The sequence below is a fragment of the Pelophylax lessonae genome (assembly GCF_965119305.1).
Source record: "Pelophylax lessonae genome assembly, chromosome: 8".
Classification (NCBI taxonomy): domain Eukaryota; kingdom Metazoa; phylum Chordata; class Amphibia; order Anura; family Ranidae; genus Pelophylax; species Pelophylax lessonae.
The window spans coordinates 115704584-115732461 of NC_138775.1; the positions used below are offsets into that span (position 1 = coordinate 115704584).

General features: G+C 48.3%; 1 protein-coding gene across 3 annotated transcripts in view; it reads left to right on the top strand.

Annotated features, from left to right (window-relative positions):
* Positions 1-27878, top strand: part of POLDIP3 (DNA polymerase delta interacting protein 3) — a 610789-nt gene that overhangs the window by 453064 nt on the left and 129847 nt on the right. For all 3 annotated transcript variants that reach the window (XM_082265704.1, XM_082265705.1, XM_082265703.1), the window contains one exon: positions 16674-16803. In XM_082265704.1, coding sequence (XP_082121830.1) covers positions 16674-16803 — 130 coding nt within the window. The remainder of the gene's footprint in view (positions 1-16673; positions 16804-27878) is intronic.

Genomic DNA, 27878 nt, shown 5'->3' on the forward strand with positions numbered 1-27878 from the left:
TCGGCCCAGGCCGCCTCGACCTGAAGGGACGCCCTCACCCGTTTCAGGGGTGGGGGGACGTCTGCACGATTTTCTCAAACCTTGGCTGCTCCGGATCCCGGACAGGTGGGTTCAGGAAATCATTCGATCAGGTTACAAGATCGAATTCCTTTCGCGTCCGGCGGACAGATTCTTTCCCTCAAATCTTTGTTTTACCCCAGATCGTTTACAAGATCTTCACCGGGCGGTTCAGGATCTCCTCGCCCAGGGGGTAATCGCCCCGGTGCCGCATCGGGACAGATTTCAGGGGTTTTATCGAATCTGTTCACTGTGCCCAGAAAGGAGGGCAAGGTACGTCCGATTGTGGATTTGAAAGCTCTGAACCGTTTTGTACGGGTTCAAAAATTCTGCATGGAATCCCTCCGTTATGTGGTAGCCTCCCTGAGCCCGGGAGATTTCCTGGCTTGCATCGACCTCAAGGATGCGTACTTACACATCCCCATATTCGAGGGTCATCCGAGGTACCTCCGATTCGCAATCGCGGAGGAACACTATCGGTTACCTTTCAGTCTCGCTTCAGCTCCAACGGTGTTTACCAAAGTGTTGGCACCTGTTCTGGCCCTGTTATGGGTGCAGGGAATTTCGATCTTTTGTTATCTGGACGATCTCCTGTTAAGATCGAGTGCCAGTCCGAGCCTGTTGCGGGATCTGTCAACTACAGTTCAGACGCTCTAGGAGTTCGGGTGGACCATCAACGTTCAGAAGTCGACTTTGTCCCCTTCTGTTCGACTCCCTTACTTGGGAATGGTCCTGGATTCCGCCCAAGCCTACGTTTTTCTGCCGGAGGACAAGCTCCGGATGATACAGGACGAGGTCAGGTCCCTCAGGGACAATGAATCCTTATCACTCAGGACCTGCATGTGGTCCCTAGGGTTGATGGTGTGGGCCTTCGAGGCGATACCATTCGCACAGTTCCACACACGATCTCTTCAAGCGGAGATCCTCGCCAGATGGGACAGGCATCCCCTTTCCTTGGAAAGGAGGATATCTTTGAGTCGCCAGGCCAAAGAGGATCTTCTCTGGTGGCTCCAGTCTCTGGCTCTGACGGAGGGGAAATCCTTCCGGCCGTTGTTGTGGACGGTGGTCACCACGGACGCCAGCTTGTCGGGCTGGGGTGGCGTTCTGGGCACTCTGTCTGCCCAGGGCACTTGGTCGGAGGGGGAATCCTCCCTGTCAATAAACATCTTGGAGCTGCGAGCGATCAGGCTGTGCTTGCTTCGTTGGTCGGATCTTCTTCGGGGTGCAGACGGACAACGCCACTGCTGTGGCTTACATCAATCACCAAGGGGGCACCAGGAGTGCCCGGGCGGCCCAGGAAGTGACCAAGATTCTGTCTTGGGCCGAGACGCACGTCCTGGCGATTTCGGCAGTTCACATTCCAGGTGTGGAAAATTGGCAGGCTGATTACCTGAGCCGCCAGACCCTGGAGCAGGGGGAATGGTCCCTACACCTGGAGGTGTTTCAGATGCTGTGTGCGTGATTGGGATCCCCGGATGTGGATCTGTTCGCATCCCGGCTAAACAACAAGGTGGGAAGGTTCGTGGCAAGAACGTGCAATCCTCTGGCAGACGCCTCGGATGCGCTGGTGGTGCCTTGGAATCGGTATCGCCTGATTTATGCCTTCCCCCCGATTCAGTTGTTGTCAAGGTTCCTTCGCAGGTTGTTCTTGGAACCCGAAGTTGGTGATTCTAGTGGCCCCGGACTGGCCGCGCCGGTTTTGGTACGTGGACATCATGCAACTGGTCATCGAGCCTCCATGGCGGCTCCTGTTGCGAGACGACCTACGCTCTCGGGGGCTGATCTTCCATCCTGCTTTAAAGTCGCTGGCTTTAACGGCGTGGCTGTTGAAAGCCAGGTCCTGAGAGATCAGGTTCTCCCGTTAGCGGTCATTCCTACCCTACTCAAGGCTAGGAAGGCCTCGTCCGGTAAGATCTATTACCGTACCTGAAAGGCTTATTTTGCCTGGTGTGAATCCAGGGGCGTCCATCCTCGCTCTTTTTCGGTGGCGAGGGTGTTAGCCTTCCTGCAATCTGGTGTGGATCAGCGTCTTGCGCTGACCACGATTAAGGGTCAGTTGTTTGCACTGGCAATCCTTTTCCAGCGCCCTTTGGCGTCAAACTCTTTGATACGCACCTTTATTCAAGGGGTGCATCATTTGGCTCCTCCTAGGAGAGCGCCTTTACCTCCTTGGGACTTGAGTTTGGTCCTGTCGGTTTTGCAACGTCCTCCCTTTGAGAACATCAGGGAGATTCCTCTGTCTGTGCTGTCACGGAAGGTTGCCTTTCTGGTGGCGATCACATCTGACGGCAGAGTGTTGGAGTTGGCGGCCCTGTCTTGCCGCTCCCCTTACCTGGTTGTTCATAGGGATAAGGTGGTCTTGCGACCTAACCAAGCTTTCCTTCCTAAGGTGGTTTCCGAGTTGCACCTTAACGAGGATATTGTCTTGCCTTTGCTATGTGCGAATCCTAAGCATCCTAAGGAGTTTGCCTTGCATTCCTTGGATGTAGTCCGGGCAATCAGGGTTTAACTGTCGTCTACTGAATCCTTCAGGAAGTCGGATTCCCTTTTTGTCCTCCCCGAGGGCCCTCGGAAGGGTATGGCTGCGTCTGCGGTGACCATTTCGAAATGGATCAGACGATTGTACAGGCCTATTCTATTAGGGATGGGGTGCCGCCCTTCCCTGTCAAAGCGCACTCTACCAGAGCAGTGAGTGCGTCCTGGGCTTTCCGGCATCAAGCTTCGGTAGCCCAGGTGTGCAAGGCGGCGACTTGGTCGTCCGTGCACACCTTTTCCAAATTTTACAAACTTGACATTTTGGCATCGGCAGATACCTCCTATGGCCGCAAAGTTCTGTGCGCGGCCGTGCTTTGAGGGGGACATGGCGTTTTGCCTGTCCCTGTCTGTTGGGGTTGTTTCCCCCTTTGTTGGTTTGCTTTCCTAGGTTTGTTGCTCCTGTTGAGCTTTCTCGTTACCCAGAGTTTACCTTTCTGGTTCAGATAAGGTTCCTTTCTCTGACCTGGGTGCTGCGTTGCCATTGTGACGGTTGCGCTTCCCACCCCTTATATCTACACTGCTTTGGACATCCCATTGGTGAAGACTATATGAGGGGCGGCGACTGTCAGAGGACGTAAGAGAAAACTGAATTTTTGTAAAAAATGTAAAAATGTAAAATTTGTAAAATTCCTTTCTCTGAGTCCTCTGACAGTCGCTGCCCCCGCCCCTCTTTTTGGGGTTTTTTGGATTATTTACTGCTTGCTACCAAACTGATTTGGGAATGCTGATAGCAGGGGGGTATTGGACCGGTGGGACAGCCCCTACAGGTGTGTCTATGCAAATGGTTTTGTATTTTAACAAGTCTTATGCCTAGCTTGCTCCTATAGATAAGAGGTCAATACCCATTGGTGAAGAGTATGAGGGGCAGCGACTGTCAGATGACTCAGAGAAAGGAATTTTACGGTAAGATTTTACATAAATTCCGTTTTTTTTTTTTCCATCTTGAAAAAAATGGGTCTTTAAATTAGTTGCTAGGAAGCATGTGTATGTATTGGGGGGGGGGGAGCGTTCGCGAGAATCCACGCTAGTTTCATAGTATATGGAATAGTGTATAGCCATTTTTAGCAATAGTGCATTGTTTCGCTTTCACTTGACAGCTGGGAAGTCTTGCACATGGTCAGGTTTGTGCAGAAGGATACACTCCCCTTTCCTATTGTACATTTGAAAGCATACATTTCTTGATTGGTTGTGTTGACGCCACCTCCCCTGTAAACCCCCTTTTTCTCTGACTTAAAAAATAGTGCTGCCTTGGGCATGACGGCTTTTTTGGTTCTTTGGACATCCGAACTGAAACAACCTGTATGCGTCTGTGTCTTTGGGGATGGTGAGCGCGCTAGGCTAACTTTATACAAAAGAGCTTTACATTATACTTTTCATTACAAGGGATTAATGGCACTTGGCGTGTATTAATATCTGCAAGTGCGATTTTCAGTGCTCCGGGCGAATATCTATACTCCAAACCCCACTAATTTCCACCATAATGTTCTCCCTGAGTTCTCCCCTTTAGGCTTTGTCCTGAGCTCCAGCATACCCTTTCTTACTCTAACAGGTGTCAAACTGGCAGCCCCCTAGCTATTGCGGAACTACAAGTCCCATGACACGTTGCGAGGCTGACTCCCACAGTCAGAGGCATGATGGGACTTGTAGTTCCGCAACAGCTGGAGGACCGTAGTTTGACACCTCACTGGCGGTCACCATCTAGCTAATTTCTAGACTAGGACGCTTATCTAGATAGGGTGCCTTCTCTTTTCAAGGTCTTGACCTTGGTGCCAGATGACTTTTTTTGCCAGTTTTGGTATTGTTAAAGGTTTCTATCCCCTTATTCCCAGGGGCATTGCAACCTAGGCGGTTCCCTCTCCTCTCCAGATGCATTTTATAGGAGCTTAGGCACTTGCCTTGATTAGCCTTATTCCTTAGCCTACGGATCAGAGAGTCTGCAGGACCCTAATGGCCCGTACACACGATCCGAAAATCGGGCGAAAAATAACGCTTGTGAAAAGATCGGACGATAATCTGATCGTTAGTACACAGCTTACGAGAGGCGATCACGACAGTTCGCCCGATATTATCCTGTCGTAAAGCATAAAAATTTTGATCGTATTATAACACATCGTACGATAATCATATTATCAGTATGTTGTTCGTCCGAAAAAAATGGTGAGCAGTAGACAGCGCATGAGCAGTAGACATGATTTCCCCTCACACGCTACAGCGTGGTTACGCATACCGGAAGCTTTTGAATCATCGTCCGAGAAAATTCGTATCGTACGTAACCTTTCCCGTTTGTGAATATAATTGAGAGTTCCTAGCAACCAAAAAAAAACGGACGGAACGTCATCCGATTTTCGGATCGTGTGTACTGGGCATAAGATTAAACCCACTATCTACTGATAAAGGGTGCAATGCTCTCCAGGCTCCTTTAGAAAAAATAAATAAATGCTCATTTTTTATTTCTTTTTCGTCCTCTGACAGACGCTGCTCTTAATGCTTCTTCGCTTATGGGTAATGCGCCATCTACAGAAGTAGACTAGGCAGTGAAAAGTTTTCACAGTTTTCACTTGACATGCCTATAGGGGCTGTACCTCACGACATTACCCCAGACCAGGGCTTGACAAATTTGCCAGAAATCTAGGAGCCAGCTAAAAAAGTTAGGAGCCAGTTTTTTTTTCTTTTAACGAACAACCAAGCTTTATTTAATAAAACGGATACTAAATTTACGCATAAATACGACTAGAACCCCACTCTCCTCTATAGCGTAATTGGATGGAAACACTGTCTGTCTCTTTCCATCCGCCGCCATCTGATCCGATCCACGGGATGGATAGAAAATAGAACCACCATCCGTCTGTTTTTGGCAGACAGGATCAGATGGCGGCAGATTACTGCTCCATAGAGGAGAATGAAGGGTCCGATCAGGTCTGCCTGAAAAACTGACAGGCGGACCTGATCAGACAGCCCGTGTGAAAGGGGCCTTCGGCTGTGGCACGGCGATGAGGGAAAAAAAAAATTACATTTATATATATATATATATATATATATATATATATATATATATATATATTTTATATATATATATTTTATATATATATATATATATATATGTGTGTGTGTGTATATATATATATATGTGTGTGTGTGTGTGTATATATATATATATATATATATATGTGTGTGTGTGTATATATATATATATATATATATATATATATATATATATATATATATATATATGTGTGTGTGTGTGTGTATATGTGTATATATATATATATATATATATATATATATATATATATATATATATATATATATATATATATATATATATATATATATATATATATATATATATATATATATATATATGTGTGTGTGTGTGTGTATGTATATATATATATATGTGTGTATATATATATATATATATATATATATATATATATCTATATATATATAAATTTTTTTTAATAAGAATTAAAGAAAAAAAAATAAATTAATAACCACACTCCCTTCCCACTTACCTTTACGCAAAGGTAACTGGACAGGGAGATGAAGCCTGCAAAAACTTCCCTCTCATCTCCTCTTTGGAAGGAGATGGGAAGGCATGAAGAACATTTGCAGTGGAAACAGTCATTACTCCCGGCCACCACAAGAGGGCGCCAGTTCCCCATTGGAATCCTCTCCTCTCAGAAGGCCGAAAAGCCGGGGCCTCAATTTTTGGACGGCGCGGAAGTCCGTGCACTCGGGAAGGAGGTGGGGGCACAAAAGGGACAGGACACCTCCTGCAGGGCACCCCAGGTGCCAGGTCGCTAATTCTAGTCGCAAATGCGACCTGGCGCCCGGGGTTTGTCGCTGCCTAGTGAAGGAGTAGGACCTAGGTTTCCCTACTGGGACTTCGGTCTCATTTTTTATTTTCTTTTGAAAATGTTAATATTTATTTCTCTTTACTTACTATTGCTAGCTAGTGTCAGGGGGATCCTCCTGGTGAACTACAAGCGACAGCCGGGGTGGGGTTTCGCACTGGATGATCTATATCTTTATGGTCTCCCAGCCTGGCCAACGAGACTGAGCAGGTTGTGGTCCGCCCAGGCCTCGCCACGACGGAGCCCCGGTGGATGGCGATGAGCCTGCGAACGGATGCTTCGCCAGGTCACATCAACCTGGAACTCCCTGAGTGGCAGCGTACCCCTCTTGGCTGACGGCACCCCCAGGATGGGAGGCGAGCTGTTTCGGAGCAGAGCCCCACGGTCCAGGGTGAGTGATGCAGCGCCCCCGTATCCCTGGGACAGATGTTTGTGGGGGTGATGTGGGCCCACTCCTGGGGATAACAGGGCTGCGTCCCTCTAAGATCCCCCAGGCCTGTCAGGTCGGGCACTACCCTCCCCGCTCCCGCTGGGGGCGCTATGGAAGCGTCTAACACCTGGGGGGGGGGGGTTTGAAGATGTTAACTTGTCCTGGGGGGTCCCCTTAGGTGGATTCCCGCGGTGGCCTTTCCCCTGGGCTGCCTGTGCATTTGAAGCTGTTTTCCACAGCCATTTTAGGTGTGGGCTTAGGCCGCATCAGTGTAAGGGCAGCAGCCGTTTTCCCTTAGCCTCCTGAATGTTTGGCGCCGTTTTCGGAGGCCATTTTGTGTGGGTATGGGCCGCACTGAATGGGCAGCGGCCATTTTTCCCTTTTGCTCCTAGGTTTTTCTATTGACACCATTTTGTTGTAGCTTTTAGGCTACAACAGGCGAGCTTGGCCTCTTGTGATGTTTGGTCACTTCCTCCCAGAAGTTTCACATGCTGGAAGACTGACTGCAGAGCGGCTGCTTCTCAGGGTGCTGGTACAGTAAGGGGATTTTTAGTCCTTTGGGCATTCCTCGGACACACTTCGCTCCTGTCAGGACACTTTTTAGCATTAAAGGGGGACTCCCGCTTTAGCGCGGTATAGCGGTGCGGACCGCGATCGCTATTTAAAGAGGCAGTCTACTAATTTTTTTCTCTGCTACCAATATGGAGTCCCAAGGTGAAAACTTCCCCTCTGAGTTTATTTGTGCATCCGGGCCATCTGGATCACCCTCTCTGGTGTCTTTTTCTGCTGCCTTAGATACGCTGGCGTCAAAGGTGAATCTTGTGATGAAACAAGTCTCTACCCACAAACGGCCGATGCCCTCTCAGACCTCTGATTCAGAGCCTGATGTGGTTGCCACAGATCACACCCTCCCTGAGGGATCCCTGTCCTCACAGTCAGACGGTGAGGAGGATGAGCTCCTTGAGGGCAGGGACTGATGTGAATGTGCAATGTATATGTAAAGCGCCTTGAGGGCAGGGACTGATGTGAATGTGCAATGTATATGTAAAGCGCTGCGTAAATTGACAGCGCTATATAAGAACCTGAAATAAATGAGTCCTCAGCTGCAGCGCGGGAACGCGCTCTGATGGAAGCACTGATTAGTTCAGTAAGGGAAACATTGCAGTTAGATGATGAGCCCTCACAATCAGGAAAGCGGGTTGTCTTTGGCTCCCGCAAAGCCCAGAAGTCGGGTCAGGTTCTTCCTTGTCCCGAGGATTTTCACGATAGTGTGAATGAGCAATGAAGGCACATTAAGCACATGCTGGTGGTTCCCAAATGCTTTCATCGCCGTTACCCCTTTGCAGACTCCGTTCCCAATCGTTGGACAGTGTCACCTAAGATGGATCACACTGTTTCACGGTAAAATAAATCTACTGTGGTACCTGTTGAAAAATCCCTACTGTTTAAGGACCCGGTGGACAGGGAAATGGAATCCCTTTCCCGCCACCTGCACTTGTTTGCAGGTTCGATTCCTAAATCTGTGTTCGCGTCCATCCTGGTTTCTCAGACGGTGACGGAATGGGTCAAGATGCTTAGGAGCAACTTGACCACTGAGCCGGTTCCTCCAACTCTAATTGAGCTCACGGATCAGTAGGCCCAGGCCATGGTGTACCCGTGTAATGCTTTCTGGACATGGCTACTCTGGCTGCCAGAGTGTCTGCGGTGGGGATCGCCTTATGCCGCATGGTGTGGCTGAAGAGCTGGTCGGCGGACCAGGCTTCTAAGAAGGCCGTAACTGATCTCCCCTTTTTAGGGGAATGTCTGTTTGGTGACTCCTTGGATGAGTTAATCAAGGGTCTAACGGGGGGGGGGGGGTAAGAGTACTCTTCTCCTCCAATCTGCAAAGAATAAGGCACCTTACAGCAAGCGGTGGCCTTCCTTCAAGGCTCAAAGGGGGCTTTTCGGTACCTCAGGGGCACAGGAAAAAGGCAAACCGTTCAGAGACTCCAGAGGGAACAAGAAGGCCTGGTCGGGTAAGCCCAAGGCCTACCGGTGCGGCGGCAAAATCCTCCTTTGCATGAAGGGATGCACTCACCCGGTTCAAGGGTGGGGGGACATCTGCGTAACTTTCGGGAACCCTGGACGTCTCTGATTCAAGACTAGTGGGTTCAGAAAATTAATTCATACAGGGTACAAGATCGAATGTCGGTCTTGCCCAGCAGACAGGTTCTTTCCATCAAATCTCCGTCTGTCTCCGGATTGTTTGACAGATCACAGGGAGGCAGTGCAGTATCTCCTTGCACAGGGTGTAATCGTCCCGGTTCCTCAGCAGGACAGGTTTCAAGGTTTTTACTTAAACCTGTTCACAGTGCCGAGGAAGGAGGGCAAGGTGCGTCCAGTTCTGGCCCTCAAATCGCTGAACCGCTTTCTGTGGTTGCAGAAGTTCTGGATGGAATCCATTCGGTCTGTGGTGGCGTCTTTAAATCAAGGGGATTTTCTGGCCTCAATCGATTTAAAAGATGCGTATCTGCACATCCTTTTTTACGAGGGTCGTTTGCGGTTTCTCCGATTTGCGGTGGTGGAGGGGCACTTTCAATCTGGGCGATCTCCTGTTGCGGGCGAGCTCTTGTGCCACCCTATCATGTGACCTGACATTCACAGTTCAGACGCTTCAGGAGTTCGGTAGGACCATCAACTTCCAGAAGTCTGCGCTGACCCCGTCAGTATGTCTGGGTTCTCTGGGCATGATCCTGGACTCCTCTCAAGCGAGGGTCTTTCTTCCAGAGGACAAACTCCAGACCTCGCAGGGCGAGATCAGGGTCCTGATGGACAATGATCTCTCCTCCCTGTGGATGTGTATGAGGTCCCTGGGCCTGATGGTGTCGACTTTCGAGGCAGTCACGTTTGCCCAATTTCACAGGAGGCCTCTACAAGCAGAGATTCTTGCCAAGTGGAATAAGGATCCGCAGTCCTTTGACAGGATGATATGTCTCAGCTGTCTCACGAGGTCGGAGCTCTTGTGGTAGCTTCAGTCGCCGGCTCTGAGCCAGGGCAGGTCGTTTCTGCCGCTGTTGTGGACTGTGATCACCACAGATGCCAGCCTGACAGGCTGGGGTGGAGTGCTGGACACCCTGTGTGCCCAAAGAACGTGGTCGCGGGGGGAACCTTCTTTGCCGATCAATGTCCTGGAGCTCCGGGCGATCAAACTCTGCCTGCTCCATTGTACGCCCCGGCTACATGGTTTTCCGGTTCGGGTGCAATCCGACAATGCCACGGCTGTGGCTTACTTTAATCACCAAGGGGACACCAGGAGTGCCCGGGCGGCCAAGGAAGTTGCCGAGATTCTGACTTGGGCCGAGGCCCATGTCCCGTCTTTCTGCAGTTCACATTCCAGGTGTGGAGAACTTGCAGTCATATTACCTGAGTCGTAAGGTTCTGGATCAGGGGGAATGGTCCCTGCATACGGAGGTTTTTCATCTCCTGTGTGCCCAGTGGGGGACACTGGAGGTGGACCTGTATGCGTCTCGTCTAAACAAAAAGGTAGAGTGGTTTGTGGCAAGGGCTCGAGATCCTCTGGCCTACGCCACAGACGCATTGGTGGTGCCATGGAGCCGAAATCGGCTGATTTCTGCCTTCCCTCCAATACAACTGTTGTCGAGGTTCCTCCGCAGGTTGGTGTTGGAGGAGGTGCAGGTGATTCTGCTGGCCCCAGACTGGCCTCTCCGGTCGTGGTATGCCGACCTGGTAAAGATGGTTATCGAGCCTCCCTTGCTGCTGCCTCTGCGAGAGGATCTGCTCTCTCAAGGGCCGATCTTCCATCCTGCTTTACGGTCTCTGGCTTTAACTGCGTTGCTGTTGAGGGACAGAGGTCTCTCTGATTCTGGGATTCCTACCTTGCTGAGAGCTAGGAAGACGACTTCCAGGAAGATTTATCATCATACTTGGAAGATGTATATGGGGTGTATCGCAAAAGTTTCATCCTCGCTCCTTTTCGGTGGCGAGGGTCTTAGCCTTCTTACAGAAGGGAGTGGAGCAACCTTTGGCTTTGGGCACTATAAAAGGTCAGGTGTCGGCCTTAGCCATTTACTTCCAACGTCCCTTGGCGACTAATTCCTTGATTCGCACCTTTATTCAAGGGGTGCGTCATTTGGCTCCGCCCAGATGGGCCCCTTTACCTCCATGGGATCTGAATTTGGTTTTGTCCATTCTTCTATGACCTCCCTTTAAAAATATCAGGGATATTTCTCTTTGTTGTCTCAGAAGGTTGCCTTTTTGGTGGCGATCACCTCTGCTCACAGGAAGTCTGTCCTGCCTTTTGCCTTATCTGGTCGTTCATAGGGATAGGGTTGTTCTGCGTCCTAACTATTGACCGATATCGGATTTTCATTGCCGATATTTTGCAGATCGCATATCGGTATTGGCCAATATGTTCACACATGTAAAAGTTTGCAAAAAAAAAAACCCCACAAATTTTGACACAAATCTCTTAATAAACATGTTAATCTTTATTAACATTTTTAACATTATTCACACCTTAACTGCATGAAGACTAATCGGAAAACTGCACTTGCAGGGACATTTGCATTTAACATCCTCTGATTGTGCATTAATGCATAATAAAGTGCTGCAGTAGTGGACTCACTGCAATATTTTTAAATCACTACTGCAGTGCAGTCAGTGCAAAACTGCTAGGAAAAAAAGCTAGGCAACGACAGCTACACAATATAAATACACATACACAGTGGATTGGAATGGAGTCAGTGGAGGACTACCTCTGCAGTAGGCTACTCACTGCAACTACTGCAGTCAGTGCAATACTGCTAGAAAAAGAGCAAGCAAACAGCTACACGTGTCACAGTGGATTGGACTGGAGTCAGTGGAGGACTACCTCTGCACCGCAGTATGCCACTCACTGCAACTACTGCAGTCAGTGCATTACTGCTAGAAAAAAAAGCAAGGCAACAGCTACATATGTCAAAGTGGATTGGACTGGAGTCAGTGGAGGACTACCTGAGTATGGCACCCACTGCAACTACTGCAGTGCAGTCGGTGCAAAACTGCTAGAAAAAAGCTAGGCAACAACATCAGCTACACAATAAATACACATACACAGTGGATTGGACTGGAGTCAGTGGAGGACTACCTCTGCAGTATGCCACTCAATGCAACTACTGCAGTCAGTGCAATACTGCTAAAAAAAGCAAGGCAACAGCTACACGTTACAGTGGATTGGACTGGAGTAAGTGGAGGACTACCTCTGCAGTATGCCACTCACTGCAACTACTGCAATCAGTGCAATACTGCTAGAAAAAAAAAAAGCAAAGCAACAGCTAAACGTCACAGTGGATTGGACTGGAGTCAGTAGAGGACTACTTCTGCACAATATAGCACTCCCTGCAACCCGTGCAGTCAGTGCAGTACTGCTGGAAAAAAAGCAAGGCAACAGCTACAGTGGATTGGACTGTAGTCAATAGACTACTACTGCAGTAGTGATTTTAAATTATTGCAGTAGTGAGTGGCGTTCTACTGCAGCAGTAGTCCACTGGCACTGACTCCAATCCAGTGTCTACTATATCTATTTTTTTTCTAGCAGTTATGAACTGATTGCAGCGCAGTCAGTGCAAAACTGCTAGAAAAAAATAGACACAAGCTAGACAGTGGATTGGACAGACTCAGTGGACTGGTGGACAGACACTACTACTATACTTTCAAATCAATACTCCCAGTTAAGTAGACCAATAGTATAGTGCAGAAAGCATAACATTGCAGCATGTTCACCAGTTAAAGCGGAGTTCTGGCCACACAATTTTTTTTTTTTTTCAATAAAAATACCCCCGGGTCAGTCAGGGCTAGTACATTCCATAATGGATATCCTCTGTACTGTCCCGGGTCGCACTTACCTTTTTAGAAGAAATAATTACCTTGAACATGAACAAAAAATCGTAACTATCCATTTCTTTTTCAGGTGACCAAAAGCAAGCGGATGGCCCAAAATCGATTGTCGATTTTGTGGCCGGAACTCCGCTTTAAACGACTTCTTTTCTTTTCATAAATTGCTGCCACTTCACTAAAAACACACTCACTTGGTACTGAGAAAGGAGGAGCAGAAAGGTATCTTTTAGCATGAGAAGCAAGTCTTTTGTAGCGTGCCTCATTTTCTTTCCAACACTGAAGGGGATCACTTCTTCTGTCAATTACTGGTTCTTTCAAATAGAGAGGAAGTTCAGCATCCGGGCTCATTATTGCCCATTCTGATGAATCCTCTGCATGAGGCCCCAATAAAACGCTGAACATTGCATCTATTTGACCATGATCAATTTTCTCTTCTGTCAGTTGTCTTTTGGGACATTTTTGTCCTGCATCCTGCTCTTCCACATCAGAAACCTTTTCTTCTTGTCACTGACTATTCTTTTCGTCAGGATGAACCTCCTGCACCTTCTGTTGAATATCTTCTGTTAGCCATTGCTTTGCCTTGGCCAATACAGCAACAGAAGAGAAAGCATGGTTCTTGTATCGAGGATCCAAAAGACATGCAAGCACAGCATTGTTATTCTCATGCTTCTCAAACCTTTTGGCAAGGCTGTCCCTCATGGCCTGCCTACATACTTTGATGCCATGTGTGTTGGGTCCTTCATTCTGTTGAAGAAGCATCTTCAGGACTCACACATGGGTTCACAGAGAAAACAGATGAGTCGTAATGACTCACCTCTAGTGTCACTTTCTCAATGGGTACGAGCGTCTCTATAATATTGCCTACTATGTCTCACTGATCTGCAGTAGGACAAGAATGTCCTCCAAGTCCATATTCACCAGAATATATAGTGAGAGCTCGCTTCTGCTCCAGCATCCTTTGTAACATGTGTAGCGTTGAGTTCCATCGTGTTTGAACAGCCTGTATCAGGTTGTTTTTGGGTAGGCCAAGGTCTTCCTGAATGCCCCTTAATCGCTGCTTGGCAAGAACAAAATGGTGGAAATGGCCTGCACATTTCTTCAGCATGGTAATAATGTCCAGCAAAGCTTTCTGGTTTGACAGACCATCATTTAGCACCAGTTGGAGGGTGTGTGCCATGCAAGTCTCATACCTTTAACCATGTTCGCTCCACTGTCTCGCAGCACAAGCATCACTCGGTCTTTGGTGAGCCCCCATTCTTCTAGCATGCCTATAAAGTTTTTCTAATGTACTCCCCAGTATGGGATCCTTGCATCACTTTTGTATTCAACACCAAATGCCTTCTTGTCCATCCGCTGTCAATGAAGTGGCATGTAAGACTCAGTGATTCGGTTTGTTCTGACCAGCAATCAGTCGTGAATGAGTGAGTTGCCAGCATTCTCTGGTTGCAGCATAGTGTTTACTTTGTCTTTTCACAACTTTTTGGTGAATCTTTTGCAGCATTTCAGTTTGATAAAATGTGTAACTCTTCAGTGTGTACCGTGGCTCAATTATGGACATCAACCGTTTAAATCCAGAGTCAGACACTATTGTAAATGGCTGGTTATCAGTGACCATCATCTCTGTGATTACTCTGTCCAGCAGTTGGCATCTTCCATCAGATTTTAGCCACCTGTTTTTCTTTTTATTTTCTGAAACATATCTATTATTGTTGCCTGTGAGGGGGATGATTCACCTTGCGATTAATTTCGTTTTTTCTGTGCTGCCTTATACGATTCAACATGATGAACTCTTAGATGGGCCCAAAGATTAGACGTATTTTTGGTTTTTGCAGTTATTGATCCCATGCTCACATTGTTTTTGCAAGTGTTGCACAGGGCTGTTTATTTTCCTGGAGATGGAGAAGAGCAATGTGGTGGGTGGCTGTCTGGCTGGCTGGCACCCTGTGTGGTGGCGGGCCTGGCACAGGGCCTGTGGCTGGGTAGCTTGTACAGTCAGGAATCAGGACTCAGGCAGGGCCTGTGGCTGACTGGTACACAGTGGGTGTTTGGGACTGGGTTTCTGGCTGGCCCCAGGAAGCGGTGGGTGGCCGTGACGGCTGTGTTACAGAACCAATACAGAACATGTGTCAGACTGTTGGTCACTGTTCACTCGCTAGATGTAGAAGAACTCACTGTCCCGAACGACTGCCTGTGCAGCAAGCCGACTCCAGTGTGGCCACGGCGGGTAAATGACACTGTAACGAGGCTGAGGGAGGCCGCCTAAGAGCTGCCCAGTGTGCGGAGGCGCGTGGCGCAACATATGCGATGACGTTACGGAAATATCGGTAAATCCAAAGGCCGATTCTGATATATCGGGGAAAGTGCATATCGGCCCCCGATATATCGGTGTCAGCTTTCCACGTCAATGAAGATAATGTTTTGCCTTCGCTCTGTGCTAAGCCCAAGCATCCCAAGGAATTTGCCTTGCGTTCGCTGGATGTGGTTAGGCCGGCCAGGGTCTACCTGTCTGCCACGGGGTCCTTTTGGACATCTGATTCTCTGTTTATCCTTCCTTAGGGATCTCGTAAGGGCTCAGCTGCGTCTGCTGCAACCATATCAAAGTGGATCAGAAAGACTATTGTTCAGGCCTATTCGTTAAAGGGTCAGGTGCCTCCTTTCCCTGTGAGGGCGCATTGTACTAGAGCGCTGAGTGCCTCTTGGACTTTTCGGCATCAGGCATCTGTGGCTCAGGTGTGTAAAGCTGCGACCTGGTCGTCTGTACACACTTTCACAGAATTCTACAAGATCGATTTGATGGCATCCTCAGATGCTTCCTTTTGGCTGCAAGGTTTTGCAGGCTGCTGTCTTCTGACGAAGAGACCATGGTTTCTCTTCGGAGGTGAAGATTTGTTTTTTTGGGGAAAGCTCCTGTGTTGGTTGAGCTTTTGTTGCCCTGTTGGCTACGTTTTTAGCCTTGGAAAGGCGTGAACAGTTGATTGCGTTCTTCCCACCCCTGCTTTGGGACGTCCCATAAGTGATGAAGCATTGAGAGCTGCGTCTTGTCAGAGGACGTAAGAGAAAATTTGATTTTTGTAAGAACTTACCATAAAATCCTTTTTTCTGAGTCCTCTGACAGATGTAGCTCCTGCCCCTCTTTTTGAGGTTGGTTGTGTCTTCTTTCACTGCTTGCTTTGAAACTAATTAGAGCACAATGTGTCTGGGATAATGTCGTGAGGGACGGCCCGTATAGGTGTGTCAAGTGAAAACTGTGAAAGCTTTTCACTGCCTAGTCTACTCCTGTAGATGGCACATTACCCATAAGCGAAGAAGCATTGAGAGCTGTCAGAGGACTCAGAGAAAAGGATTTTACGGTAAGTTCTTACAAAAATCCAAATTGATATTTTTTTCAAAAGCTGAACCTTTTTTTAATAAAAGATAAAAAATACAGATGGAAACACAGCCTTATTCATTCCCCTACCGGATGGACTGCACAATGTTTCCCTTTTTTTTAAGGGATCAGGCATGACTTTTTAGGCTATGTGCTATCTCTTCCACAGGATCTGTCCTCCTTTTTCAGTGTCGTGTCCTGTACTGTACAATAAAGATAAGAGATTATAAAGTTAAGAGAAATTTAGACGTACCTGTGTATTTTATATCTTGGAGTACAGTAAGAGACACAGGTCCCTCTCCTCTCTTTCCCTGTTATCAGTTGCTAACAAAACTGGGGTATTGAAGAGCTTATAGGGTTATATGGGGACCCAGGGGTGGACTCAGCAAAGCTTTTTTTTTTTTGACAATTTCCAAGCGCTTAAAGGTAGCTGCATATACCCAATGATCAATGGATCAATTCATGTGTCCTGTGCTCCAAGATACTTTATTTAGAGGTATGTCAGAATTCATCTTTTTTTTTGTTTTAGTAATGGCTTTTATTGTTGTTAAAGGAGCTGTTCTGTGTATGTGGGGCCCTGAAACGTGCTCGTTTGCTGAGCCCAGGTGTTGCTGAAGTTGTATTTGTAAGAAAGGAGGATGCTGTTGGTGCATATAAAAAATACAACAACAGATACTTAGATGGTAAGTAGTATTCTGTCACTGTTTATGGTGCTTTTAGGACCATCCATGAATTGGAAAATTTTATTATTTTGGGTTATTCACACAATGATAAGAGTCCTATCAGAACATTTGATTTATGTTTGTTATATTCAGTTCTGTGACTCTGGTTACAATATGCTGTGATTATTTGTTATCTGTCTGATACCATGTTGTAACAACTGGAATCAAACTGCTTATCTTTTATGGCTTTGCAATGCCGATTCCTTCAAATAATTTATAAAAAAAAAGAAAAAAAAAAAAGTAATAAAAGACATAAATTCCAATGGCTCATGGAAGGATTCCTTGCTGAACTAGTTTTAGTTCAACTTTGGAGTGAATTGAATTTCTTGTTGTATCACTTACCTGAAAATGTTATGTGACTTTTTTTTTTTTTTTATTGTTGTATTTCATGTGTACATTTTTAATTGTATTTATCTGTTTCCAACAGCTAAAAGGTTAACAAAACCATACATAAAATTAGCTGTCTGGATAGTGTAATATTTAAACTGTATGCTTTAGTGAAACACCGTTAACTAAACATAATTTAGGGAACAGATTGGAAGCTTTTGATACTAAACATTGAGACATTACTCTCCCTGCAGCTCCTGAAAGAAAAGTCACTTAGATGATGATATGGATTCAAGGCCTTACTTATGATTAAATTCCCATTTAGGGTAAAAATGTATTTCTCTGTCCGACAGAAGCAGCTCCATCTAGTCAGAGACAAAGGTTATGCTCATCCTATCAGGAATATGCACTAGGCAGGAAAAAAGCTTAACCACACCTATGGGGGCTGTCCCTGCAGGCATAACCCCACACACCCTACTATCATCAAGCAGTTTGTTTCTGCCTAGTTTTAAGGAATAGGACCTTGTTTCCTGCTGGGACTTCGGTCTTCACTATTATGGGAAAGTTTTGTTAGTTTACTGATTTTTTTTTTTTTTTAATTTTCACTAGTTAGTTCCTGAGGACCAAGATCCAGGGGAACTACTAGCAACAGCCGGCTGAGGTTTTGCACTGGATAATCTAGATCCTTAAGGTCTCCCAGCCTGGCCAGCGAGCATGAGCAGGTTATAGTCCAGAACTAGGCCTCGCCACGACAGTGCCCCGACGGATGGGGACGAGCCTGCAAGTGGACCGTCTCGCTGGGACGCACACGTCACAGCTTCCCCTTAGCTGACAGGACCCCCATTCCAGGTGGGAGGTTATCTGTTTCAGAATGGTGCCCACCTGGTACCGTGATATGGTGAGTAAGTTGTCCCCCCAAAAAACCCCTGGTGGTCTAGGGGCAGACGTGGGCCTTTCCCTGGAATAGTCGGACCTTAAGGGCTTCCTCGGTTCCCCTGGCACCTCAGAGGACTAGTTCTGTGTACCTCTCAGCATTCCTCTACCCCTAGCAGGTATTACCTCGGGGGAGGGGGGGGTAATAATGCGGCTGTTGTGGCGCTTATTTGAGGGGGTGACTTGTCCTGTGTGGGTCTCTGGTCAGGGACCTTACAATGCCTATTGTTTTGGACCCCCTTTTGGGGGTCCTGCAGACCACATGGTGTGCCCTGGGGGCCGCCATTTTGCTGTAGATCATTATTTTTATATTCCCATTAGATTATAAGGGCAGCCATTTTCTATGATTCCCCATTGAGAATGCATAAGTGGCCATTTCCCTGAGGTCCATAGGCTGGACAGGCATACGGCATGGCTTTTTAAATATAGAGGCTGAGCTTTCTCTTCCTGTATAGTCAGTGTCAGTTTCAGGTTTGCACAGATCGTGCTGGAAGTTTCCTATGTGGTCTGGTAACATTTTCCTGGGGTTCCCTGTCGGTTTTTCTTCATTCACTCTATTATCTTATAATAACCAGGGAGTGTGAGCCCGCACTTATAGCAGTGGGACCGCGTTTTTGCCGGTCTTAAAGAGACACTGCTTAATTATGTTAAAAAGTGTAACATGGAGTCCCAGGATATTATTTCACCTGCGGACCCACTGGGAGTGACTGTGGGACCTTCTGGTTCACAGTCTCAAGCAGAGGTTGCTTTTTTTTTCAAAATCTGATGTCTAAGGTAGATTTTGTCATTGCTAGTGCTGCCAGCCGCAAACGCCTTCCGCCTCCATCAGTCAGGGTCTTCGGACTCTGAGATAGACATGGCCGCCGCAGACCACCCTGAGGGGTCAGTGTCATCGCATTCTGACGGTTAAGAGGACCTGTCCTCCTCACACTGGAATGCGCTTTGGTGGAAGCTCTGATAGTTTCAGTGCGGGAAACTTTAAAATTGTCTGATGAATCCACAGCGCCAGTACGCAGGTGTCTTTTGGCTCCAGCAAATCCCGTAAATCAGGCAAGGTGTTTCCTTGCCCAGAATTGTTTAATACTATTGTGGATGAACAATGGCGGCGCATTAAGCATGTGTTAGTGGTGCCTAAGTGTTTTGCACGATGTTACCCCTTTGCTGAGGCAGTGTCCACTAGGTGGACTGTACAAAAGTGGATCCCCCGGCGTCCAGGTGGAAATAAGCGACTGGTACCAGTGGAAGTGTCTCCATCTTTTGCAGACCGCGTGGATTGACGGGTGGAACCCTTGTGCCGCCATTTACACGTGGTATCAGGTCACATATTAAAGACTACCTTTGTGAATGTTTTGGTAGCGCAGACTGGGTGAAGTTATTTAAAAGTAACATGGAAGCTGAACGGCTCCCCCTGTGGTGTTAAAACTGCTAGACAGGTTGGCTCAAGCCCTGGTGTTCATGTGTGATACGTCCATGGATTCAGCCCCATTGGTGGCCAGGGCGTCAGCAGTGGAGATTGCTATTATGCGCATGGTGTGGTTAAAAAGCTGGTCGGCGGACCAGGCTTCTAAAAAGGCCTTGACTGATCTTCCCTTCTCAGGGGAGAGGCTGTTTGGATCCTCTCTGGATGAGTTGATCAAAGGTATCACGTGGGGTAAATGCACTCCCCCAACATCTAAGGGCAAGACGCCACGTCCTGGGGGGGGGGGGGGTGCTTTCCTTTTAATGCTCATAACCGTCTTTTTTGTGCCTCTGGGTTGCAAGAAAAAGGTAAATCATTCAGGTCTTCTGGGGGTTCCAAGAAGCCATGGTTGGGGAAAGCAAAGACTAGCCAGTCTGGACCTGCAAACAAGTCTTCGTCTGCATGAATGGGTGGGGCACAACTTCGTTCTTTTCTGGGAACCCTGGACCTCCTTGATTCAGGACACATGGATTCACAAACTGATTCGATCTAAGTATAAGATCGAATTCCGGTCTCGCCCATCGGGCAGGTTCTTTCCGTCCACTCTTCGACTATCCCCAGTCCGCTTAAGGGACTTGCATGGGGCAGTACATGATTTGCTGTCGCAAGAAGTTCAGGAAAGTTTTCAAGAGTTTTATTCAAACCTCTTCACTGTGCCCAGGAAGGAAGGCAAGGTGTGTCCCATCCTGGATCTTAAGGCCCTGAACCGCTTTGTGCGGGTACATAAGTTTCGGATTGAATCCATCCGCATGGTAGTGGCGCCACTACACCAAGAAGATTTCTTAGCCTCCATAGATATCAAGGACACATATCTATCTACACATCCCTATTTCTGCTGGACACCAGCGGTTTCTTTGCTTGCGGTCACAGAGGAGCATTATCAATTTGTGGCGTTACCCTTTGGTCTAGCCTCAGCTCCCAGAGTGTTTACCAAGGTCTTAGCACCAGTATTGGCATTGCTGCGCCAGCGCGGGATTGCAGTACTGGGGTACCTAGATGATCTCCTGTTGAGAGCAGACTTGACTTCAGTCTTTTTGGGCGATCTGATGGTCACTGTCCGAACTCTGCAGGATTTCAGTTGGAACATCTCAAGAAATCTGTGCTGACACCTGTCTTGAGACTGGGTTATCTGTGCTTAACATTGGATTCAGCCTTGGCCAAGGTGTTTCTTCCCCCGGACAAGCTGCAAAAGTTGCAGGAGGCAATTTGGTCATTGTTGGTAAACAATCTGTCCTCTCTTCGAGTTTGCATGAAGGCCTTGGGTCTGATGGTATCAACCTGCAACGCTGTTCCATTTGCGAAGTTCCATACCAGACCTTTGCAAGGGGAGATTGTCAAATGAAACAAGTATCCAAAGTCCTTGGACTCTTTGATTTGGTTAAGCCACAACACAAATTCTGCTCTGTTGTGGTGGATTTAGTCTCCAGCACTATGCCAGGGTAAGTCCTTCCTCCCATTGTTTTGGCGGTGGTGACCACGAACGCCAGCATATCGAGCTGGGGCGGGCTGCTAGGGAAGCTCTGTGCCCAGGGTATCTGGGCAATAGAAGAGACAAAACTACTGATCAATGTCTTGGCGCTCTGAGCAATAAAACTTTGTCTGAGCCATTGGGCGACTCGTCTGCAAGATTGTCCTGTTTGGATTCGATCAGACAGCGCCACGGCTGTGGCTTACATTAATCACCAGGGGGGGCCACCAAGAGTGTCTTGGCAGCCTCGCCAGGACAGAGCCCTGTTTTTTGGATGGGGAAGAGCCTGCGAGTGGATGTCTCGCTGGGACGCGATGACCTGGAACGCCCTGAGTCGCAGCGCGCCTCTCGATCCCCACTCTGGGTGGGAGGTGGTATGTCTGGAGCAGAGCCCACTCGGTCCATGGTATGGTGCGTAAATGCAACCCCCCCCCCCATATCTCTTAGTGGTCTTGGGGGGGGGGGGACGTGGGCCCTGCCCTTGTTGCAGTTTTCACCCCGGGGGCGCCCTGGGGGGGGTGAAGATTTGTGGTCCCCTGACCGCATAGCACGCCGTGGGTGCTGCCATCTTTAGTGTAAGCGTAGGAGAGTTTCTCCCTATCGACTTGCATGGTGCAGTCATTTTCTCCAGTCGTCTGTCCAGGACAGAACAGGAGATATAGGCTCCACCTCCGGAGACAGGAAACACAAAGGATCAGGTGAATAAAGGAGCGGGCACCCACCATCTTCCCCAGTCTTTTGTGTTTCCTCCCCGGAGGAGGAGGCAGGTGTGGAGCTCTGCTGTACCTGTCTTGGTCAGAGGGCCTTAAAGGAGGTCAGCAGTGGGGGCCCCCGGTGGTCGACGAGGCCGTGTCTGGCACATCTCCTCCTTGAGCCCGGGGAGGGCTATGTCTAATGCCTGCTACGAGGGGGAGTCCGGTCTCCATACCGAGGACTTCCGCATTCAGAGCAGGGGGACGCATGCGCAGGCCTTGAGTTCCGACCTTTGGAGCGCATCGGAGGAGGGCGGGGCTTCCGGCGCATCACTTCCGTTTCCGGCTCTCACAGCGGTGATGACGCCGGAGCCATGGCGGTTTATTTGAACTGCTAAAGCCGCTCCAGGTCCGCGAGGCTTCCCTGGGCAGAACGCAGCGGCAGGATGCTGCAGGAAGAAGAGGCCTCTCTCATAGAGACTGCAGGACACAGCGGTGGTGGCGCCATCTCAGCCCAGGTAGGTGTCACAAGGGTAGGCTACCTACTAGGCTGGGAGAGGGGGGAGGGGTGAATACAGGGACCCTCAGAATGCTGTGATTCCCCTGTTTGTTTTTACTCCGACCCCCCCCCCCCCAAAGCTGAGTCCGGGCTAAAGAGCCTAGGAACTCTGGCTTAGCTTCTCTGACAGGGGGAGGGGGTGGCTATTGTAGTTTATCCCCCTCCTTTTTTTTTTCTGTTAAGGGTCTCACTATTTCCTTGTCTTTTCCCCTCTTCTCGTCAGGCTCAGCACCAAGACACAGAGAAACCTTCAGGGAAGAAAAGATACCCGGCCTGTGCTGCTAAGTTTAAGGAGGGCTGGAGTAAACCCCTTTGTAAACCCTGTATAGACAAGTTGGTCTATAAGGAGTCAACAGGGGCATGCAAGGATTTAATCGCAGGAGTCCAAAAGGAAATGAAAGCAATTAAATCTGTGCTGTCTAACATAGAGACCCCCAAACAGCCAGCAGAAGACCCCCTAGTTTCAGCCCCAGAGGAGGGTGTAGAAACAGAGGCAGAGGACTCGGATTCCCTTGAAGAAGTTAGTGAGGCAGCTTCTTCCAGGGAGGTCCTTGAGTTAGGGACCAAATCGCTTAGGTACAAGTTATCACTAGAGGAAGTTGATGCTTTACTAGGAGTGATTTGTGAGACCTTAGAAATTAAAGAAGAGCAGGTCTCTCTGTCCCTACATGACAAAATGTACCAAACCCTGAAAGAGACTCAGTCTAGGGTGTTTCCGGTACATGGCACTTTGTCAGACTCCATTAAGAAGGAGTGGGTGGAGACTGAAAAGAAGCTGTTTTTCCCAAAAAGCTTAAAGAGGAGGTTTCCCTTTAACGAGGATCCCTCTTGCATTTGGTACAAGGTCCCCAAGCTGGATGCGGCCTTTTCACAATGCGCCAAGTCTACAGACCTGGCCTTTGAGGATACGGGTGTCCTTAAAGAGCCTATGGACAAGAGAATAGAGGTTCTCCTCAAAAGGTCATGGGAGGCAGTTATGGCTAACCTAAAGCCAGCTATGGCCACAACCGTGGTGGCCAGAAATCTGGAGGTTTGGCTGGACCAACTTAAAGCCCATCTGGAAGGAGGGACTTCCCGTAAAGAGATTCTGGATTCCCTTCCTATGCTGTCAAAAGCGGCCAGGTATATGGCAGACAATTCGGCAGAATCGGTCAAGTTGTCCACCAGAACTGCAGCCCTGGTGAACTCTTCACGTAGGACCTTGTGGTTGAAATCATGGTCAGGGGACTTGACTTGGTGTCCAAGACAAAGCTTTGTGGTATTCCCTTTTGAAGACCTAGAGAAGGTCTTGGACCGAACGGCTGATAGGAAGAAAGCTTTTCCGGCAAAGTCCAAGAAAGCTCCAGAGCGACATTTTTTTCGTCCCCAAAGACCAAGGGCAAGCTTCCAAAATGCCAGCCACTAAAAAACAGTGGGGGAGAGTACAACAAAAGAAGGGTATTCTCTTTTCCTCTCCTAAAAAAAAAAAAAAAAAAAACCCTAAACCCCAATGACCGGGTCCCGGTGGGGGGAAGGTTGGGTCAATTCCTCCTGCAGTGGGAAAGCGTGACCCAAAGTGGGTTCATTCTGAGGATTATCAGGGAAGGTTATCAGATTCAGTTCCAGGGTTCTCCACCCACAAGAACAGTTCTGACCTCCCCTCCCAGAGATCAGCTAAAGGCGTCGGCACTGCTGTCGCAAATTGGCGACCTTATGGACAAGAGGGTTCTTGTTCCAGTGCCCCAAGAAGAAACAAATATGGGTTTCTACTCGCACGTCTTTGTGGTGAAAAAGCCGTCGGGAATTTTCGGCTAATCCTGAACCTAAAACCTCTGAACAGATGGGTGACCTACAAGAAATTCAGGATGGAAACCATCTTTATGGTGAAAGCCATGCTCCCCCCAAATTGCTTTATGGCTTCCCTGGATCTAAGGGATGGCTTCCCTGGATCTAAGGGATGCCTATCTTCATATCCCCGATTCACAAGAAGTCTCAAAAACTTTTAAGAATAGCGATAAGCTGGGGGAGTGCTGTTCACCATCTGCAGTTCAGAGCCCTGCCATTCGGGCTGAGTACTTGTCCCAGGATTTTCACCAAAGTTCTGGCAGAGGCACTGGCTCCCTTAAGACTAAGGGGAATCTTGGTCATTTCTTATCTGGACGACCTTTTATTTTTTGCCCACTCCTTTCCCCAGTTGCAAGAAGACTTACGGGTAGCTACCCGGTTCTTGGAGGACCTGGGTTGGTTAATCAACAAGGACAAATCCAACCTGATCCCAACACAAGAGTTGTGCTATCTGGGGTACAGGATAAATTCAAAAGAGCAGAAAGTTTTTCTCACTCTAGAAAAGGGGGAAAAGGTAAAAGCGACAGCGGCCGCCCTGCAAACCAACCTGTCACTGTCCATCAGGACAGCTATGTCAGGCCTAGGGTTCCTGGCGGCAACAATCCCAGCTGTTCCTTGGGCAAGGGTCCACTTTTGTTGTCTCCAGGCCAACATCCTGAGAGTTTGGGACGGGAGACAGCAATCCTTGGACAGGACCATCCATTTATCCCCAAAAGCCAAGCAATCGCTCTGGTGGTGGAGGAAAGAGAACCTCTGGGGGGGGCCTTCAGTGGTCCTTCCCAATATCCGTCTGGATAACTACGGACGCCAGTACCTGGGGCTGGGGAGCCCACTGGGGAACGAGGATGGCCCAGGGAGCATGGTCCAGAAGGGAGTCTCAGGAATTGGCCAAGTGGAGAGAACTGCGGGCAATCTGGGAAGCCCTAAGTTTTTTTCCAAAGACCTGAACGGACACCATGTACAAGTCCTATCGGACAACGTGGTGGCGGTCGCTTATGTCAACAAACAAGGAGGGACACGGTGCCCGTCCCTGATGCAGCTGACAGCGAACCTTTTTTCCTGGGCAGAAGCAAACCTGAGCTATTTCCGCAGTCCACCTAAGGGGTGTGGACAATGAGATGGCAGATTTTCTAAGTCGCCATCGGGTATCGGATCCCCAAACAGGGAAGTCTTCCAGTTGGTGACCCAGAGATGGGGCCTTCCAGACATACAGTGGGTACGGAAAGTATTCAGACCCCCTTAAATTTTTCACTCTTTGTTATATTGCAGCCATTTGCTAAAATCATTTAGGTTCATTCTTCTTCCTCGTGAATGTACACATAGCACCCCATACTGGCAGAAAAACACAGAATTGTTGACATTGTTGCAGATTTATTAAAAAAGAAAAACTGAAATATCACATGGTCCTACGTATTCAGACCCTTTGCTGTGACACTCAGGTGCTTTCCATTTCTTCTGATCATCCTTTAGATGGTTCTACACCTTCATTTGAGTCCAGCTGTGTTTGATTATACTGATTGGACTTGATTAGGAAAGCCACACACCTGTCTATATAAGACCTTCCAGATCACAATGCATGTCAGAGCAAATGAGAATCATGAGGTCAAAGGAACTGCCTGAAGAGCTCAGAGACAGAATTGTGGCAAGGCACAGATCTGGCCTAGGTTACAAAAAGATTTCTGCTGCACTTAAGGTTCCTAAGAGCACAGTGGCCTCCATAATCCTCAAATGGAAGATGTTTGGGACGACCAGAACCCTTCCTAGAGCTGGCCGTCCGGCCAAACTGAGCTATCGGGGGAGAAGAGCCTTGGTGAGAGAGGTAAAGAAGAACCCAAAGATCACTGTGGCTGAGCTCCAGAGATGCAGTCAGGAGATGGGAGAAAGTTGTAGAAAGTCAACCATCACTGCAGCCCTCCACCAGTCGGGGCTTTATGGCAGAGCGGCCCGACGGAAGCCTCTCCTCAGTGTATGAAAGCCCGCATGGAGTTTGCTAAAAAACACCTGAAGGACTCCAAGATGTTGAGAAATAAGATTTTCTGGTCTGATGAGACCAAAATAGAACTTTTTGGCCTTAATTCTAAGCGTTGTGTGGAGAAAACCAGGCACTGCTCATCACCTGTCTAATACAGTCCCAACAGTGAAGCATGGTGGTGGCAGCATCATGCTGTGGGGGTGTTTTTCAGCTGCAGGGACAGGGCGACTGGTTGCAATCGAGGGAAAGATGAATGCGGCCAAGTACAGGGATATCCTGGACAAAAACCTTCTCCAGAGTGCTCTGGACCTCAGACTGGGCCGAAGGTTTACCTTACAACAAGACAATGACCCTAAGCACACAGCTAAAATAACGAAGGAGTGGCTTCACAACAACTCCGTGACTGTTCTTGAATGGCCCAGCCAGAGCCCTGATTTAAACCCAATTGAGCATCTCTGGAGAGACCTAAAAATGGCTGTCCACCAACGTTTACCATCCAACCTGACAGAACTGGAGAGGATCTGCAAGGAGGAATGGCAGAGGATCCCCAAATCTAGGTGTGAAAGACTTGTTGCATCTTTCCCAAAAAGACTCCTGGCTGTATTAGATCAAAAGGGTGCTTCTACTAAATACTGAGCAAAGGGTCTGAATACTTAGGACCATGTGATATTTCAGTTTTTCTTTTTTAATAAATCTGCAACAATGTCAACAATTCTGTGTTTTTCTGTCAGTATGGGGTTCTATGTGTACATTCATGAGGAAGAATGAACCTAAATGATTTCTCTTACGTCCTCCGACAGTCGCCGCCACTTCATATTCATCACTAATGGGGTTATTGACCTTTGCTCCGTAGGAGTAGCTAGGCAACAAAATTTGTTAATATCAAAAGCTTTTAGCATATCCCACGTCTAGGGGGTGGTCCCCTCAGTCAATACCTCCCTGCTTCCTGCATTCCCAACTCAGTTTCTAATGCCTAGCTTAGGAGTAGCAAGGGTAGCAAGGCTGATCCTGTGCTGGGGCTTTCAGTCTCAGCCTCTATTCTCTTTTTGATTTTATTTTCAGTATTTTTCTCCTTCTTTCACTTAGCTGTTATTTTTTAGCGTTAGTTAGCTCCTTCGGATGAAGATGATCGTGCGGAGCTGGGTCTCGGACTGGCCACCCTGGATCCCAGGGTTCAGGGCCAGGGGCTTCCCAGCCTGCCATCGAGCGTTCAGCTCAGGTTTCCCTGGCATAATTGAACGACCCATCCCTGTTCGCTGCAGGGATGTTACCTGTGAGGTGGCTACCTCACTGGACGCCATGCGGTTTCGCACCGCAGTTCCTCTGTGTCCTGGCTGCGACACTCCCTGTCCTCAGTGCAGCGGTTTGATCGCTGGAGCAGGCTCCCCACGCCATCCGGATTGGTAAGTGAAAATCTATGTGGGGACCTGTCTGTTTTGGGTGTCAGTCTGGGACTGTGTGACCCTGCATGTCTGTGTTACTGCTGAGCTCCCTGTCAGGTTCCTGTGAGGAATAGCTGCCTTTCTGTGGGCTACGGGGGGGGGGCTCTCCCGCTCTGATGTGTGACAGTATGGGACCGTCTGAGCTTGGACATGCTGTGCGGCGGTCGCTGCGGCGACCTGCCATTTTTTTGCGGCAAAATATGGTGGCCGGTCCTGTGTGGTGCGGCGTTTTGGCGCCAAACGCCGCCATTTTGGCGGCGATCGATCGTACAGCCACATGTCGGCGCCATGTTCTAATTGCCCAAGGAATCCTCAGCCGAGCGGCCATTTTTCTGTAGCCTGCATAGGCTTTATAGGGCG